General features: G+C 38.4%; 1 protein-coding gene across 1 annotated transcript; it reads left to right on the forward strand.

The window, feature by feature from the left end:
• The first annotated feature begins 11188 nt into the window (after positions 1-11188).
• SLC30A10 (solute carrier family 30 member 10) lies at positions 11189-14580 on the forward strand. Its single transcript, XM_032214803.1, has 4 exons — positions 11189-11757; positions 12487-12590; positions 12773-13012; positions 14000-14580. The coding sequence occupies exons 1-4, from the start codon at positions 11189-11191 to the stop codon at positions 14485-14487; spliced, it is 1401 nt and encodes a 466-aa protein (XP_032070694.1). The 3' UTR covers positions 14488-14580.
• The last annotated feature ends 1951 nt before the right edge of the window (positions 14581-16531 follow it).

Consider the following 16531-nt stretch of genomic DNA (forward strand, 5'->3'; position numbering starts at 1 on the left):
GCCAGCTGAGAAAGTTGCAAATGATATCAAATGACTGCAAGATCCTGTAGTCATCATAATTCTTGCTGGTTGCCAAGTGCCCAAATTTTGATCACATGATTATGGGGATATTGTGACAGTCGTTAAGTAACCTTTTGGAATGTTGTAACTTCAAACAGTCACTAAATGAATTGTTGGAAGTCAAGAACTACATTCTTCCAAATATGACTGATAGTATCTTCTAATGTTAGCTAGTGCCTCATAAACTGGGCTTCATAATTTTCCAGCCTCAATATCTTCATAAACATAGTTTCAATATCTTCATAAATGATTTAAATGAGGGGGATAGAAGGAGGACTGATCAAGTTTGCAGACAACCAAGCTATCAGGAATAGCCAGCACTCCAGGAGATAGGCTCAAGATTCAGAATCTTGACAGACTTGATGCCAACTTTCAAAATGACTTTGGCTGAAATTTCATTTTCTTCGTTTCTTAGTTGCCATGGAGGAGGGCCTGTGAGATGTGGGGTATTTCCCTCTGCTGCAAGACATGACAGGGATAAGGTCCGTGTAAACCAAAGTCATCTCAACAAGCACTAGTAATAGCCGGAGGAGCAGCTGAACAGCCTGCCACCTATCTGATTGGTTAACATGATCTATGAACAGTGGTGGGATTCAAAAGTTTTTACTACTGGTTCTGTGGGTGGCTTGGTGGGTGTGGCATCACTTGGTGAGCGTGGCTTGGTGGGCGTGGCAGGGGAAGGACACTGTAAAATTTCCATTCCTATCCCATTCCAAGGGAAGGTTACTGCAAAATCTCCATTTCCTCCTGATCAGTTGGAACTCAGAGGCAGGGAATAGATGGGGGCGGGGCCACTCAGAAATGATATTTACCGATTCTCCAAACTATTCAAAATTTCCGCTACCGGTTCCCCAGAACTGGTCAGAACCTGCTGAATACCACCTCTGCCTATGGGATGTCTATTTGTTTAATTATACTAAATCACGGATCTTATTTAGAGTTGGTTTCACATTTGATCGTCAATATGATGTATTGCATAAAATAAATCTTTCAGAAAAGCTACAGCCTGAGAATTCAGAATTGATTGGGACCACTACTCAGAACCATGACATTTGAACCCTAGGCCCTATCTAACAAAATGAAATTCAGTGGTGAGAAAACTAAGATTTTACACTTAGGCAAGAAAATCCAAATGCACAGGTATAAAAAAGGGGTACCTGCCTCAATAGCAATAACTGTGAGAGAGATCTAGGAATCCTAGTGGACAACAACTTAAATATGAGCCAACACTATGCTGCAGTTGCTAAAAAAGCCAATGCAGTGCAAGGCTGCATTAAAAAAGAAACAGAATCCAGATCATCTGAAGTTTTAGTAAGAATTTGTAGTGCCTTGGTAAGACTGTGTTTGGAATATTGCATCCAGTTTTGGTCATCACGATATACAAAAGATGTTGAGAAGAGCAACAAAGATGAGTAGGGAGCTAGGGGCTAAAATATATGAAGAATGGTACATGAACTGAGTATAACTAGTCTGACATGATAACAGTATTCCAATATCTAAGGGGCCGCCACAAAAAAGAGAGGGGTCAACTTATTCTCCAAAGCATCTGAAGGCAGGACAAGGAACAATGGATAGAAACTAATCTGTGAGAGAAGCAACCTAGAACTAAAGAGAAATTTCCTGGCAGAACAATGAAGCAGCATTAATGGTTGCCTTCAGAAATTTGGGTGCTCCGTCCCTGAAGGTTTTTAAGAAGAAATTGGACAGCCATTTATCTGAAATGATATAGGATCTCCTGCTTGAACAGGAGTCCAAGGTCCCTTCCAATTTTGTTATTCTGTTATTCAGCCAATATTTCAAAGTTTCTGGAGGAACCTGCATTAGAATGCATTTTGTTTGTTTTTGAAGAAAAAATTCAAAAAGGAAGATTTCCCCATTTTTGTTTCTGGTCAGTGGGGATATTTTACATACAAACCAATGAATTGGCTCTGTTTATAACCTTTTACCATGACCAACATGGTTTTCTTATTTTATTTCCACAACATTCCTATAAAGTGGATCAGGTTACGATAAAATGAACCTGGATCTTTCCCATACAAATAGAATAGAATATAATTCTTTATTGGCCAAGTGACACCTTATTGGCTTTTATGCAAGACTAACTTGTATTCTCAACCTTGTAATGGTGTATAGAAAGAAGAATGCATGTCCAAATTTAATTTAGAAAAAATGGTGGTAACAGTTTTGAGAAGCTTGAGAAATATGGACTTAGGGAATGTTACTGATGTAAGGATCTTTGATCTTTTACATATGCCAAGCATGTAATGCAGACTTTAGTTGGGAAGTGAGAAAACACTTTCATTTATGCCTTGTAGTTATTTGGCATCGAATCTCTTAATAAATGGAGAAGGAATCTGCAGTAAAACATTTCCCGTCCTTGTTATCTGTCTATCCATCTATTTGAAGAAAATAAAAGAGGAAAAACAACAATACAAGATTATATGTCTAATGAAACCAAAGACCTATTCTTGTTTATTCTAGTGTTATTTAAAAGACTAGATCCAGTGAAATACACAAAAGGCTCCATAGTTTTGTACTTTGGCTATCATGAAGAATAAACAACCAGCGTGTGACTTTAGAGGCAGATAGATAGCATTATGTTTTACGTATGCCTTATGAAACGGTCTTTGCAAGATAACCTCTTGCTAAATTACCCTTGAAACAGGATTTATTGTTTTATTGTGTCTTATAAAAATTAACGTCTAAACATCTCCAGCAGGAGATGATAAAAAGAAGAGAATTGCTGAAATCTTTGCGAGTGCTACTTAGGTGCTTGCCCTTGACGCAGAGAACCCAAAGAGCATTGAAGCCATGGGACGCTACACGGGAAGAAGCAGCCGACTTCTTTTTATGTCCTTTGTCACCTTTCTACTTTTTGTGGTAGAAATGGCAGTATCATATGTGGGCAATTCTCTTGCGCTAGCCTCCGATGGCTTTGCCGTCCTTTCCCACCTGATATCCATGATTATTGGCTTGCTTGGTGTCCGTTTCAGTCGCATACGATGGCATAAAAGCAACACATATGGCTTTTTGCGGGCTGATGTTGTAGGAGCCTTTGGCAATTCTGTCTTTGCCACTGCTTTGATGTTCAGCATCCTGATTGAAGCTGTGAAGAGGTTTCTCAACCCAGTAAAGACAGAACAAGCTCTGTATGTTCTCATTGTCGGAGTCGTAGGTCTACTCTTCAACGTGTTCAGTTATGTCATCTTCATGGACTGTTGTTACTGTCATGGTTCTGTAGACCAAGATGTGGCAACAGGTAAGCAACATAATGATGGCATGTCCTTTCCCTAACCAATACTTAGAAGTAAAGATTGATATTTGCCTTAATTCATCAAAGACTGATGGTTTTTGAAACTCAAAATGAGTTTCTGTCAAAAGGTTCACAGTAAATCCAATATGTCTGTATTTAGTTTTATAGTATAGCATAGTTTTGTATAGTTTGAAATAGAATATGTTTGTTATAATTGTATCTACTTCCATTTAAAATCTCAAACTATATAATAAGTAGACCCAACTCTTCCGGAGTTGAAGGCTGCATTGCCTTTTTAGCATACTATAGGAATGCACAGCCAAAATGGATATCATCTGCCCTGGAAAAATTAAGTTTGATTTTATTAAGTTTAGTAAGATTAATAAACTGGTTAGGTTTTTAATTCTACATGGTTTTGGTCATATTACAAATTATAATTTGGAAGTCCTCTTCTGGGCAAAATTCAGTAGGTCAGTCACATGCAAGGTTGGGCTGGATGAACACTTGAGACTAGATTAAGCACCTATTAAGGTTTGTGATTGTGAGAATCTTTCAAATTTTATGAGAACCAGTTTGATATAGTGGTTAAGGCATCAGGCTAGAGAGACTGAGTTCTAGTCCTACCTTTAGGCACAATGTTAGATGAATAACCTTGGGCCATTCACTTTGTCTCAGCCCTATGAAGGAGACAATGGCAACCCACTTCAAAAAAATGCTTGTCAAGAAAATTGCAGGTATTTTTCCAGGCAGTATCTGAGAATCATACACAATTGAAAAAAAAAAGAAAATTTCTGAAGCAATTAATAATTATTCAATTATCTTCCTTTGTAAGCATGAGGTATGGATGGCAGCTAACAAATTATACACAGGAGTAAACTCTGATATAAGACAATTATATGAAGCATAAACTTCATTAATGAGATAGTTCAAACTGATAAAGAACTGGGATGAATGTATCTAAGGTGGCTTCAGATCCTACTGTGCAACACATTTATTTTATTTATTTATTTATAGGGTTTGTATGCTGCTCTTCAAGGGCAGCCCCATGTAGAGCGCGTTACAGTAATCCACATAAAGTGAGAAGATATATTCTCATTATCCTTATTGTAAAAAAGTGTAAATTATGTTGTAATATCTCTTGTACCTTGTGTGAGATGCAATGCTAATATCTAAGATCCTGTACTAAACTGTTAAAGCTTAATTATTAGGAAAGATGAAGTTCCATAGTTACTTTACGGATCTGGTACTCAAAAGAAAAAGCATGATTGGCATCTATTCTACCAACACAAAACTTCTGAAACCATAACATTGCTGTGTCCAGCAGTGTAATGAGATCCGCCAGAGTCATTCACAGAATATTAAAACATTCTTTACTTTCTTCTTTTTTTAGATTACTTTGCTAATGATAGTCCAGTGATGATTCCTATTCCGACTATATGTAAGTCTTCAAAATATTTTAATTCATTTAAAGAAAACATATTAAAATAACTATTGCTGTAGGAATGTGTGTGTGTGAGCATGACCGTGATTTGTTAAATGCTATCCTTCGCGGGTTTTTTAGAGGATGGGAGAAAAAAAAACAAATATCACCATTCCTAGAAACTAAATTACTTACCTTGAAATTAGAAGGAGGATATTACAGGCTTGGGAGAAATTTCCTTCAGAACTGTTGAAATCCAATTCCTTTTTTTTTAAATCAGCATCTCCTGCAGTTAGCAGGAGCTGCTACATTAAATTTCACTCATATTTTTATATAATATGCATTTGGTATAAAACAATACTTTTCTCCCAAGCCCTCAACACCCTTCAGATAAGGTGCTCTGCTTGGATAGGAGCTACATGTATAAAGCTATGCAAAAAAACATAGCTTTACAACTAGGATTCTACACCTGGAAAGAAGCTATACCAGTGCATATGTCTACTTCAAGCCTATATACTGCCCCAAAGATACACATTTTTGTTTTTAACTATTATTGTGAGTCATTGCAGACAAGACAGGTTACAAAGCTGTTAAGCAAAACTAAACTAAATAGAACCAAACAGTTGGACATTGTACATTGAGTTTCATAGAGAGGAATAAACAAATAAATAATTTCTGACTGCTAATTTGTTATTAACTAAATATGTTCTCTAGATTTATTCTGTTCAGTGATTCTAAGTAGAAGATGGTGGATTCATCTCATAGAACTTTAATATCTTTAGAAGATATGCTTATCAAAGGTTCCTCACTGAACAATTTTAGAATAGAATAACAGAGTTGGAAAGGACCTTGGAGGTCTTCTAGTCCAACCCCCTACTTATACGAAGCAGTATGAGAAGCTTCCCTGAAAACAGAATTAGCTTGCACATATGACATGCTTTGTTAGAAATATATCCCATATTGCTTCTTGAAGGTCAAGGCAATTCCTTCTAATTTTCCCCAATAGGTTGGGCAAAGACTGATTGGCTCAATGTCACTCAATAGGCTTCCAAGATAGAGGGTGAATCTGAACCTAGGTTTTCAAAGTCCAGGTCTAACACTTCAATCAATGAGTCACACAGTGCATGCTATTCTCAAACATATAACATAATTGCACCAGCCTTCTTACACATACCTGGGTACCTGAGAGACCACCTCCTGCCAATTCCTCCCATAGACCGATCAGATCGCACAGACTAGGCCTCCTCCGGATCCCATCTGCCAGCCAATGTTGGCTGGCGACTCCCCGGGGGAGAGCCTTCTCTGTTGCAGCTCCAGCCCTCTGGAGCTCCCCGTGGAGATCCGGACCCTTACTACTCTCCCGGCCCTCCGCAAAGCCACAAAGACCTGGCTGCTCCGGCAGGCTGGGGGGCTGTTGAAATAGTCAGCCCCACGGGAACTATGAATGTTGTGTATTTTAAATTGTTGTTTGTCTATTTGTCTATTTATCCCCTTCCTTTGTTTATTGTAAGCCGCCCGGAGTCCTTCGGGAGTGGGCGGCATACAAGACCAATAAATTCAATTCAATTCAATTCAATACATTCTGGTCTCTGCCCACTAAAAATATTGAATCAAGATTCCTTGACTGTTCAAAGTTTGGGCATCCCTGATGTATATATTTAGAAGATAAATTTGATCTCTTCAATCATTATTGTGGAAAAAGCTCACTTCAAAACTGGACCAGTTACCTGGTTTGGGGGTCTTTAAGTCAAGTATTAGGATTACTTAGATAGTACATAAGCCTCTATTCCTTGCTGATCAGGAGCTGAGGAAGCAGATTTTCATATGCAACAAACTCTTTGCACTCACTGACTTTTTGTACTCCTGACTTGTCTGCACTCTGTGACATTAGTGATATTTCTGCAATCTGGTGAGGTCCAAGGGCATATGACATCCCTTTCTAGCAATTAAGGATTTGGTGATTGTATGGATGTCAATTAGGCAAGACCTGCAAGTTAACTATACTCAAGGAGGTATTGTGGGTGAAAGAACAGGCAACTTTACAGAGTTATTCTTTGGGACCAAGGTTCACATATTTTGGATGTACAGGAAAAAGATTTCAAATGACAAAATGTTTTCGACTACACACTTCCCTTTCCTGGAAAGCAGGATTTGATGTACCATTCAAATGCTGATAGTTACTTTTAAAGTCTCTTATCAGGAAAGAACTTTTTTTTTCTGGAGAGAGTTTAATAAAGCTCTTTTTTCTGATTTGTGTCATATCTTATATTAAATTATAATATGGTTTGCTTGATCATGGCTTTTTATTGTCTGAATCCAACTTTCATGTATTCAACGTTCATGTATTCAGTTAAACAAACCATAGTTTAGTGCATTGTGTGCATCCAGTCAGTTAGGAAAAAGTAAAATATCTCTGCCTTCTGGATGGAATTTTCCTGCTTCTATTCTTGCCAGATAGCTGCTAGGAAAGAAACAGTTACTCTAAAGACATTTTCAGAAATCTTTTGAAATCAGACCAATCTGATATTAGATGAAGTGTTTTACATAGTGCAGCCTATTTGATTCCTGTAACCATCATCTGGTGGAGCATGAATAAAACCAGAGATAATGCTTCCATCTGGTTCTATCTCTTTGAGGGAGAATGAGCATTTCAGAAATGAAAATAGAAATAAAATAAATAAAATATTCCATCTCTACTTGTGAAATTGCAGCTTTTTCATGTTTCTCATGTTTTTTTCTGTTACATCTTGGTGTAACAGGAAAAAAATACTTTGTTCCTACTAAGGTTTTAGTCCATTTGTAGGAACCTGAAGAACAGTAAAAGTAGTAGTAGTGACTATAGGATTCAGGAAAAAAAATGTCCACCCGTTTTTTTCAACTGAAGTTTCTGCTTGATTGTAGTCTTTTTTACAAACTAAATAGAAAGTGCAAGAGTGCCCTCTAGTCTCTAAATAGTGGATTTAAACAATGTTGTTTAGGCTATCAGCTGGAACTTCAGTGTAGGAATCCAAATGAAAGTTTATATATTTATTTATTAAATTTATATGCCACCCATCCCACTATTGAAGGGATTCTGGACAGCTTACAGAATGATAAAAAGATGGTAGGAAACAATTAAAAATAAAGAAAATTAATTAGAGACTAAAACCAAAGAGGACAGATGACAGGAGCCGGAGGATCTTCTCTATAGCCCATCAGCCATCGGTAGCAGAGAATACTCCCAATGTGGCCCCAAACCAGTTGGCAGAATGAAGCTTTAAGGCTCTTCCAAAAGGCCTGGCGAGTAGGGGTGGACCTCATATCCAGCAGAATATTCCAGAGAGCAGTGGCTACAGCAAAAAATTCCTTCTCTTGGATCCCACCAGTTAAAATTTTTTGACAGACCAAAGTCGGCCTTTTCTGCTGGATTGGCTAATACTACTGGGGCAAGATGGCTCCTCAGATACCCTGGACCCTTTCATAAAAGGCTTTAAAGGTAATAACCATAACCTTGAATTGGACCCAGAAGCAAATGCAACCAGTGCAGCTTGCCCAGCAGATGTGTTACATGAGTCATTCAAGGGGTCTCCAGAAATATCTCCGCCATTGTGTTCTGTACCAATTAATAGGTTGGCAGGAGAGGGGAAAAAAAACAGAATTAGAGATGGACAAGGTATATCAAATAAACTGCTTTGATTTACTGGTACTGAAGATTGACAATGTGATCATAATTGTCTTAAAGGAAATTCCTGTCAGAATTTTGAGAAAAAGAAAAGCTTAATCCCTCCTAACAAGAAGAGAATTTTTCTCTTTTGCTGGAAAAAACTCAAGGAATGATGTTTGTTTGCTTGTTTGTTTACCTAATTAAGGCCCATCTCTCTCACAGAGGGAGTCTGGATGGTGGACAATTTAATTAATACAATAAAACATTCCAACTGAATAATTTAATATTTAAAAAATGCAAATGTAAATGTAAAACATTATAAAATTACAAGTGATGGAGAGATCCAAGATGGGGCAACTAAGAGTGGTTAATATAAGTGTGTATGGGGGTCTCATAGGGCCAACCAATCCAATGGCTGTAAGGGTTCCTGTGTCCCCCATGCAAAAATACACAGTCAGGTTTTAAAGATTTTCCAGAAGACCAGAAAATTGGGCACTTTCCTCACCTCTGGCAGCAAGATGATCCACAAAGCAGCATTAGCAGCAGAAAAGGTCCTCTTCCTTGATCCTGCCAGTCAGAATTCTCTGATGAGGTCTGTAGCATGCTTTCCCTGCCTGAACAAGTGGGGTGGGCTGATGTGGTGGGGCAAAGCCAGATAAAGCGCCACCTATTCCATGAAGGGCTATATAGGTAATGACCATCATGTTGTATTGCATATGGAAGCAAAGTGGCACCAGTGCAGTTTTCAGAGCATATGTGCCTTTCTTTGGGCACCCAGTATAGCTCATGTAGCCATATTCTGCACCAATTGAAGTTTCTGAATACCTTTCAAGGGTAGCCCCAAGTACAGAATGTTGCAATAGTCCAACTGGGAGATGACCAGGCTGTGAGTGACTGAGTGGAAAGCTTCCCTATCCAGGAAGGGGCATAACTGGCTCACAATATGAAATTAGGAGAAGGCCCTCTTGGCCATGGATGCACCTGCTTTTTGAGAAGGGGCGGTGAGTCCAAAAGAACCCCCAAATTAAACACTGGGTCTTTCTGGGGTAGTGCAACCCCATCCAGAACCAAAGATAATGAACTCCTGGACACACAAGGGTCCACCATAGCCATTCCATCTTACTAGAGTTCAGTTGAAGTCTGTTACTTGTATTTCCCATCCAGACCCCCACAAAATCCAGGCATTGCCAAAGATGTCCACTCACTTCACCAGGGATGGAGGTCTATAGCTGGGTATCATAAGCATATTGGTGATACCTCATCCTGTGGTGACAGATGATCTCACCCAGTGGATTCATGTAGATGTTAAATGGAAATGAAGTGAGTATCAAGCCCTGTGGCACCCCTGTGACTATTAACACTGATTAGAACCTTGGAGGAAGAAGGTGAACCAACATAAAACTGTGCCACCCATGCCTAACTTCCCAAGTTGGCCCAAAGGGATATCATGCTTGATGGCATCAAAAGCCACTGAGAAGTCAGGGAGAGCAAGGATGGATGCATCACTTCCATCCCGCTCCCACCAGAGATCATCCATGAATGTGAATAATGCATTTGGTCCCATATCTGGACCTGAAACCTGACTGAAAAACAGTAATCTGTTTCCTCCAGAGTCCTCTGGAGTTGCAATGCCACCACTTTCCTTTCCTTTTTACCTATCATGAAGGAAGAGTCAGTTTGAATTCTATAGAAAAAGCCAAAGATTTTTTTTGGCTACACATACGTTAATGCTTGAACAATGGGAAAACATATGGATGTCTAGTTTCAAATTTACGCTAAACTATAATCTGAAATAAAATGTTTAGAAGATGATTTATTGTTGGCATTTAACACCTGTACAACTGTCAAAGTTATACAGTATAAAACTGCCTCAAATGTACACTGAAAATGTTACTGTAAAGAAGGAATTTCTTATCATCTTTATTGTACTTGTGACAAAGAAATATTGGGGCCAGACTCCTATTTTAATGCAGAATATTCTTAAAATGAATATAAAATTTAAACTAGAAGTCCCAAAGATGCTTTTTCAAGAGGCAATTGGAGTTTATAGTTTTTCTTTGAAAACATTTTGCTTCTCATCCAAGAAGCTTCTTCAGAGCTGAAGAAGCTTCTTTGATGAGAAGCAAAACATTAAAAAAAGACCAATTCCCCCCACACCCGAAAACCCCAAAACAAAACCCAGAAACTCCAGCTGCCTCTTGAAAAAGCACCTGTGGAACAACCATGACCTGGATGACTGAGAATCTCCATAGACATTTAAACTAGAAGCTTTCCTTTTAGAATTATTGGATAAGGAGCGTGAAAAATAACCTCTGGAACTTCATTATTATATATGTTGATTACATCTGAGAATTCCAGATGCACAAAAATGAAAAAAGTCCCCCCCCCCAAATCCCCACAATGTGATGGAAAAAGTGATGGACGAGCAGAGATGTCAACACGAACTGTTACAATCAGAGAAAAGAATAGATCTAATTTTCTTTCTACCCGGAAACTGTTTCTGGATTTTCTGCAGAACATTGAACATAAAATTTGGTTCTGCCCATTAGATTAATTTGTTGCTGTAGAAATGTCTAGTATTTACTAAATATGTCCAGACCACACCTGCAAATTACCCCAGTACCTGGGAATAAGGGCGTTACCCGCGCCGTTATAAAGCAAAACGCAGAGTCACCATCACCCGGACACTTGTCGCCAGTACCCTCCACTCTCAGGAGGAGAGGAAGGAGAGAGGCAGCTCACAGCCCGGATCCGGACGGGTCCTGGAAGAAACTTTAGATGGTAGTGAAGAGCGGCGGTTCCAGCTCTCCTCATGGGGCGCTACACGGGCAAGACGTGCCGGCTGATCTTCATGCTAGTAATGACGTCGAGCTTCTTCGTGACTGAGCTGGTGTCGGGCTACCTGGGCAACTCGATCGCGCTTGTCTCCGACTCCTTCGCCATGCTCTCCGACGTGCTGGCTCTGTGCGTGGGCATCGTCACAGGACGCCTGTCTCACCGACGCACACGCCGTCCCAGCGCCTCTTACGGCTCCGGACGGGCCGAGGTGGTGGGCGCCCTTTGCAACACCGTCTTCCTGGTCGCCCTCTATTTCACCATCCTGGTGGAAGCCGTGCAGCGCTTGGCGAGGCCGGAGGCCATCAGCAACGTCACGCTCATCCTCGTGGTAGGCACGATCGGCCTGGCCATCAATGTCGTGGGACTCCTCATCTTCCAGGACTGGGCCTGCTGCTGCGGTCGAGGGTCGCAGCCCCCGCCCTATGTTAGCCCCGAGGACGAGAGCCCAACCCGAACCGTCGGTAGCAGCTCGATCGCCTTAGAGGGGATGGTGGAAATGAATGGCAGCGCCGCTGAACCCCTCCCGAAAGCAGGTGCCAACCGGTTGCCTCCCTGCTCGTCGTTCGCAGCATCTTCCCTCATTCCTTTTTTCCTTCCTTTCAGCTGCCTTTTCCTTTTCTCTCTAGTCTCCCCACCCCACCCCGTTCCTCCTTCTCTTTAGTTTCACCAACTTTTCTTTTCCTTTTAAGGACTTTTTAGGTCATAATTTTACCCTTCCTTTCTTATTTCCCGTTTCTTTTGGAAAGTGTTGTGTTGCACGTGCTTCTTTCTGCTAATTTTTATTCTTTTCTGATTATTCTATTTGCTTGTTCTTATTTTTACCTCTCATTCCTACTCTATTACATTACATTACATTACATTTATAATAATGTACTGGCAGAGTATTTGTATAATAATTTATTACTGAATAAAGCCAGAGAAATAATTGTATTTGTAACATTAAAGTAGATGAATGGAAGCAATTTTTGTGTCAATTAGTGTTTGTTTTCACAGTCTTTTGATACTATAAATTATTTTTTCTAAACTACAATAGTAGAGAAGAGATTTCAGAATTAATTAGATGTCAGGTTGTATAAGGTGGTCTTTATGAATATTAAACAATTCCATTCAATTTCTCCCCATTGCTTGGTTGGCTTGTAATTATACTACACTGTGCATGTAGAGTGTATGCAAGCGTGAGTCATAAGTAACTTGCTGGTTCTGAATGATTAAGATAAGTTGGTTTTGAAAGGATTTGTATCTTTCTGTGTATAGAACTTATAAACAACACAGTGTTTCTTCTTTGAATGCAGGTGATTCTGCGGATACCCAGAAAAAACCTGAAGAGGATAAGAAACAAAAAACAGAAAAAAAGTCCGAAGCCTTGAACATAAGAGGTACTATATTAGAACTGAAAGATTTTTCAAGCATCAGGCAGCCATAATTAGAGATGAAGTGTTCTTATTTGTAGTTGCTTTCTATACAAGTTTATACAAATTTTTGGAATTTTCATGTATTCCAATATAGTTATCCAGTTTTTTTTCTGGTTACCAAATGTTTTCCTTATGCTTTGTTTCAGGTGTTCTTTTGCACGTGATGGGAGATGCTCTCGGCTCAGTTATTGTTGTGGTTGCTGCTTCCATATTCTATATACTTCCTCTGGATGAGAACACACCTTGTAACTGGCAGTGTTACATTGATCCAAGCCTGACCATTGTTATGGTGTTTATCATACTGTCTTCAGCCTTTCCACTTATCAAGGAGACAGCAACCATTTTGTTGCAAATGGTCCCCAAAAATGTGAATATGCAAATATTGGGTAAGTTGCTTTAAGGACTGTTATGACCCTTAAAAGTTGGTGCTCTTTCTGGATTATATCTTCACTGCAGCATTACATGCTTAAGGGTCACTCGGTGATATTTCCTAGCATCATGACTCAAGTCTTAGAGGATTAATAAAGACACATACAGTATTTTGAGAACAGCCCACATAGGAAGAATGAAGCTGTTGTTTGCAGAAATTCCTATACACATGTGTAGACATTTGTAATCCATGCTACTAATATAAATAGATTGATTTATTCTTTTGCATTGTGGATTACAATATCATATTTAGGATATATGATATATCTGTATATATTTACATCATATATATCTATATCATAAGTATATGCTTTAAAAAACTGAAGAACGTACTGTAGTACAAAATGTGGATTGATTCAGCAAGCAAATCTCATTACAAATTTCCAGGTTCAGAGGAGTAAATTCAAAAATAAAATCTCATAAATATACACATACATTCCAAAGCAGCCCTGAAATAAAAAATTCAAACATACTACACAAACATACTACAAATTGATACTGTTTCCCCCCCAGTTTTACTTGGTCATATGATCTTGTGCCTTAGTTCATCCTAGTGTCCTCTAGTTCCCATTCAGCCCTCAGAATTCTCAAATTATCTGCAGGCTATTAGGCAGCAAAAGTTGACTTTCTTCTGTTTATTCCAATGTAATTATTAATGCTGGCAGGAGGAATTTCAACAGGTTCCATCCAACAGCCTCTTGTCTCCTTATTTCTTACTTGGAAGCTGTTGCAATAGTGATACATGGACTTATTGTTTCAGCTGGGGCTGCTTTCTGTTATATCAGCCCTACATTATTGTACAGCCTGAAAAGGTTATGATTAGGTTCTTATGCCGTCCATTCATTCTTTGTGATTGTAGATGCAGTTAAATATTAAATGGAATACTGTAGAGCCTGGATAAAAAACTGATTTTTCACTTTGTTTGTATTTTTTCTTCTTCCTAGCAAACAAATTATTGGAGGTGCCAGGCGTTAGCAGCATTCATGAGCTGCATGTCTGGGAATTTATCAAGGGGAAAAACATTGCCACACTCCATGTCAAGTGTCACTCTACTTCTGACTACCCTGTTGCTTCCTACAAAATGAGGGAGGTGTTCCATGAAGAAGGGATCCATTCAGTAACCATCCAGCCAGAGTACCTAGACCACAATTGTCCCAAGGTCCTGTGCAGTACACCATGTATCTCCAGATCCTGTGATCCTCAGTTGTGCTGCAACCAGCGGGATGCTCTTCTTTCTCAGATGAATGGTTACAGTGAAACAATAGGCAGCTTTTCTCCATCACTGAAGAAGGTCTTCCAAAAAAAAGATGCCATAGAAATTCCTGTTGAACCCACATGGGCAGAAGACATGGTAAAAAAGAACAGTTGTTCCAAGGACAGTTATAAAGAAAAAAGAGAAACAATACCACCAATAAATAGCACTCAATTTTAGACTTTTGGGATAAATATATTCTAAATTATTTTGTCTCAAAAAAACGTTGGGGAGCTTCCTTGTAGAAAGCTTCCTGAGTTGAAAAAGAAGTAGCTGTTGGCGAGTGTTTGCCATGTTTCTGGGACGCAGCAGTTGAAAGTTGAATACCATGTTGAATACCAAGTACTACAACTAAAACAGATGCCATTGGTTTCTTCTAAGGTCTAGTTGAAATGGGCAGCCATTTTCTTAATGTTGGGCAAATAACCAATGCCAACCATATTTGCTACCCTGCCCTGCAAAGAGAAAAGGATCAAGCATTTATTCAATGAGCAGAGGTATCTTCTGCTCAGATCACTCTTCAAACCTTGTCTTAATTGATAGGTCCGCATCTTTCAGATGCAAATAGAAATCTCAAGAAGGTTGAGATTTCTGTCTGTTTTAATGTATTAATTAGGATGCAGATTGCAAGCCTTACTCCTTTATGATTGTCCTAGTTTATGGCATATCTTTATTTTTCACTGAACTTTGTTTTTCTGTTTTCTTGAGATAGATTAAAAGGAGAAAAGTTAGGAAATAGGCCTCATGGATGTAGGGAATAAAAGAGTTTAATCAGCAAAAGAGCCAATCACCCTTTTGTGCTTGACAAATGACATATTTCTTACTGAAACTTGAATGGAAATGTTCAAAATATTTTATTTTCTCCCCTTACTGTCTTTACATTTTCTTCATATTCCAGAAATTATAAAATGCTGGAATATTTTTTAGAAAACATTTGAAATAGTTTATTGGATTATATGCCATGAGAAATAAAATGTGAGTTTTTCAATGTGCACTTATGTCATTTGTATTAAATTAGCAAAGAAGTAGAGCTGCGAGAAGTAAGGATTTTCATTTGTCTTAGGCAGAGTAGTACAATCCTCTGAGTTTGTTTTAATAGAGTAATCCTATGGTACACTGAGCTTTTCTGATACTGATTCTCTCTGTTTTCTTTTGTAATATGGTGCTATTGAATAGTTTGGTTTTTTAAAAAAACTATGGGACTTCTTTCAAGCCGTTTTGTAAAAACATTTAGATCTTTAGAACTTGCTGGCCTGTTTTAAACCTCAATCTAAATAAATATACACAACTGTAAATCCTTTAAATACCTCCTTTAAATACTGCCCTTGTAGACATATAAATTGTTTGAGTGTGGCTGAATGATGATTGTCCTTCTGCTATCTTGAGTATCTTTCATGTTTTAATTTCTTTAAGTTTTTATTGTTATTTATGTCTGGTGTTTTTCATATTGTGGTAAGATTTGAATTACTTTGCTGTCCAGAGGTACTTTTTGTGAAATGGGTGGCTATATTAATTTGCTAAATAAATATAATATAAATATAAAATTGGTAAAAAAAATAAAATTGCTAGGAATATCTTACAAATTATTTTAGAAATTTCTGTATGCAGCTAAAATTCATAGTGTCTGGATATCAGGTGGTTTACTCCTGATGAAAGAGGTGGGGATGGAAGAAAAGTCTAATTCGTATAGCTGCCTATATAATTTACCCCTACCCAATCAGTACACTGCTCTTCTGTCTTATTGTTATGGACAGCAAAATGTAACCCTACTAAACAGATTCTGTGTATGATATCAAAGCTGTATTTGTTTTATTTCATGTTTTGTTGAATGTTATTAATTTCACACTCGGCTTTTGCAAGTTGAGGATTAGGAATTTAGACCCCAAAAAAGTTCTGAGCAAGTTTTAATGAAACTACTGGCAATGAACATTGGGTATCACCCATGAAATTAATGCTGCTGTTTGAAATTAATACTGTCCCATGCAAAATTTAATGGAAAACAAATGATTATAATTACTGCCTGTGTACTGAATTTTCTTCTCATTTCAGTTAATGTTGGTTGTATTTGCACTTTTGTAGCATAAACTGGGTTTATGAGGACCCGGATTGTTGGGGGCAATATGCTGACTCTGTAAACTTAGAGCGGGCTGTGAAGCACTGTGAAGCGGTATATAAGTCTAAGTCTAAGAGCTATTACTATTAGTATGTGTTCAATAGAATACTG

Source organism: Thamnophis elegans, chromosome 4 (genome assembly GCF_009769535.1).
Source record: "Thamnophis elegans isolate rThaEle1 chromosome 4, rThaEle1.pri, whole genome shotgun sequence".
Taxonomy (NCBI): Eukaryota; Metazoa; Chordata; class Lepidosauria; order Squamata; family Colubridae; genus Thamnophis; species Thamnophis elegans.

Bases quoted from the DNA above. Each gene is read 5' to 3' on its own strand.
- SLC30A10 (XM_032214803.1), top strand. From the start codon at position 11,189: ATGGGGCGCTACACGGGCAAGACGTGCCGGCTGATCTTCATGCTAGTA. The intron at 12,591-12,772 runs GTACTATATTAG...GCTTTGTTTCAG, and splicing joins CGAAGCCTTGAACATAAGAG to GTGTTCTTTTGCACGTGATG. The intron at 13,013-13,999 runs GTAAGTTGCTTT...TCTTCTTCCTAG, and splicing joins TGTGAATATGCAAATATTGG to CAAACAAATTATTGGAGGTG.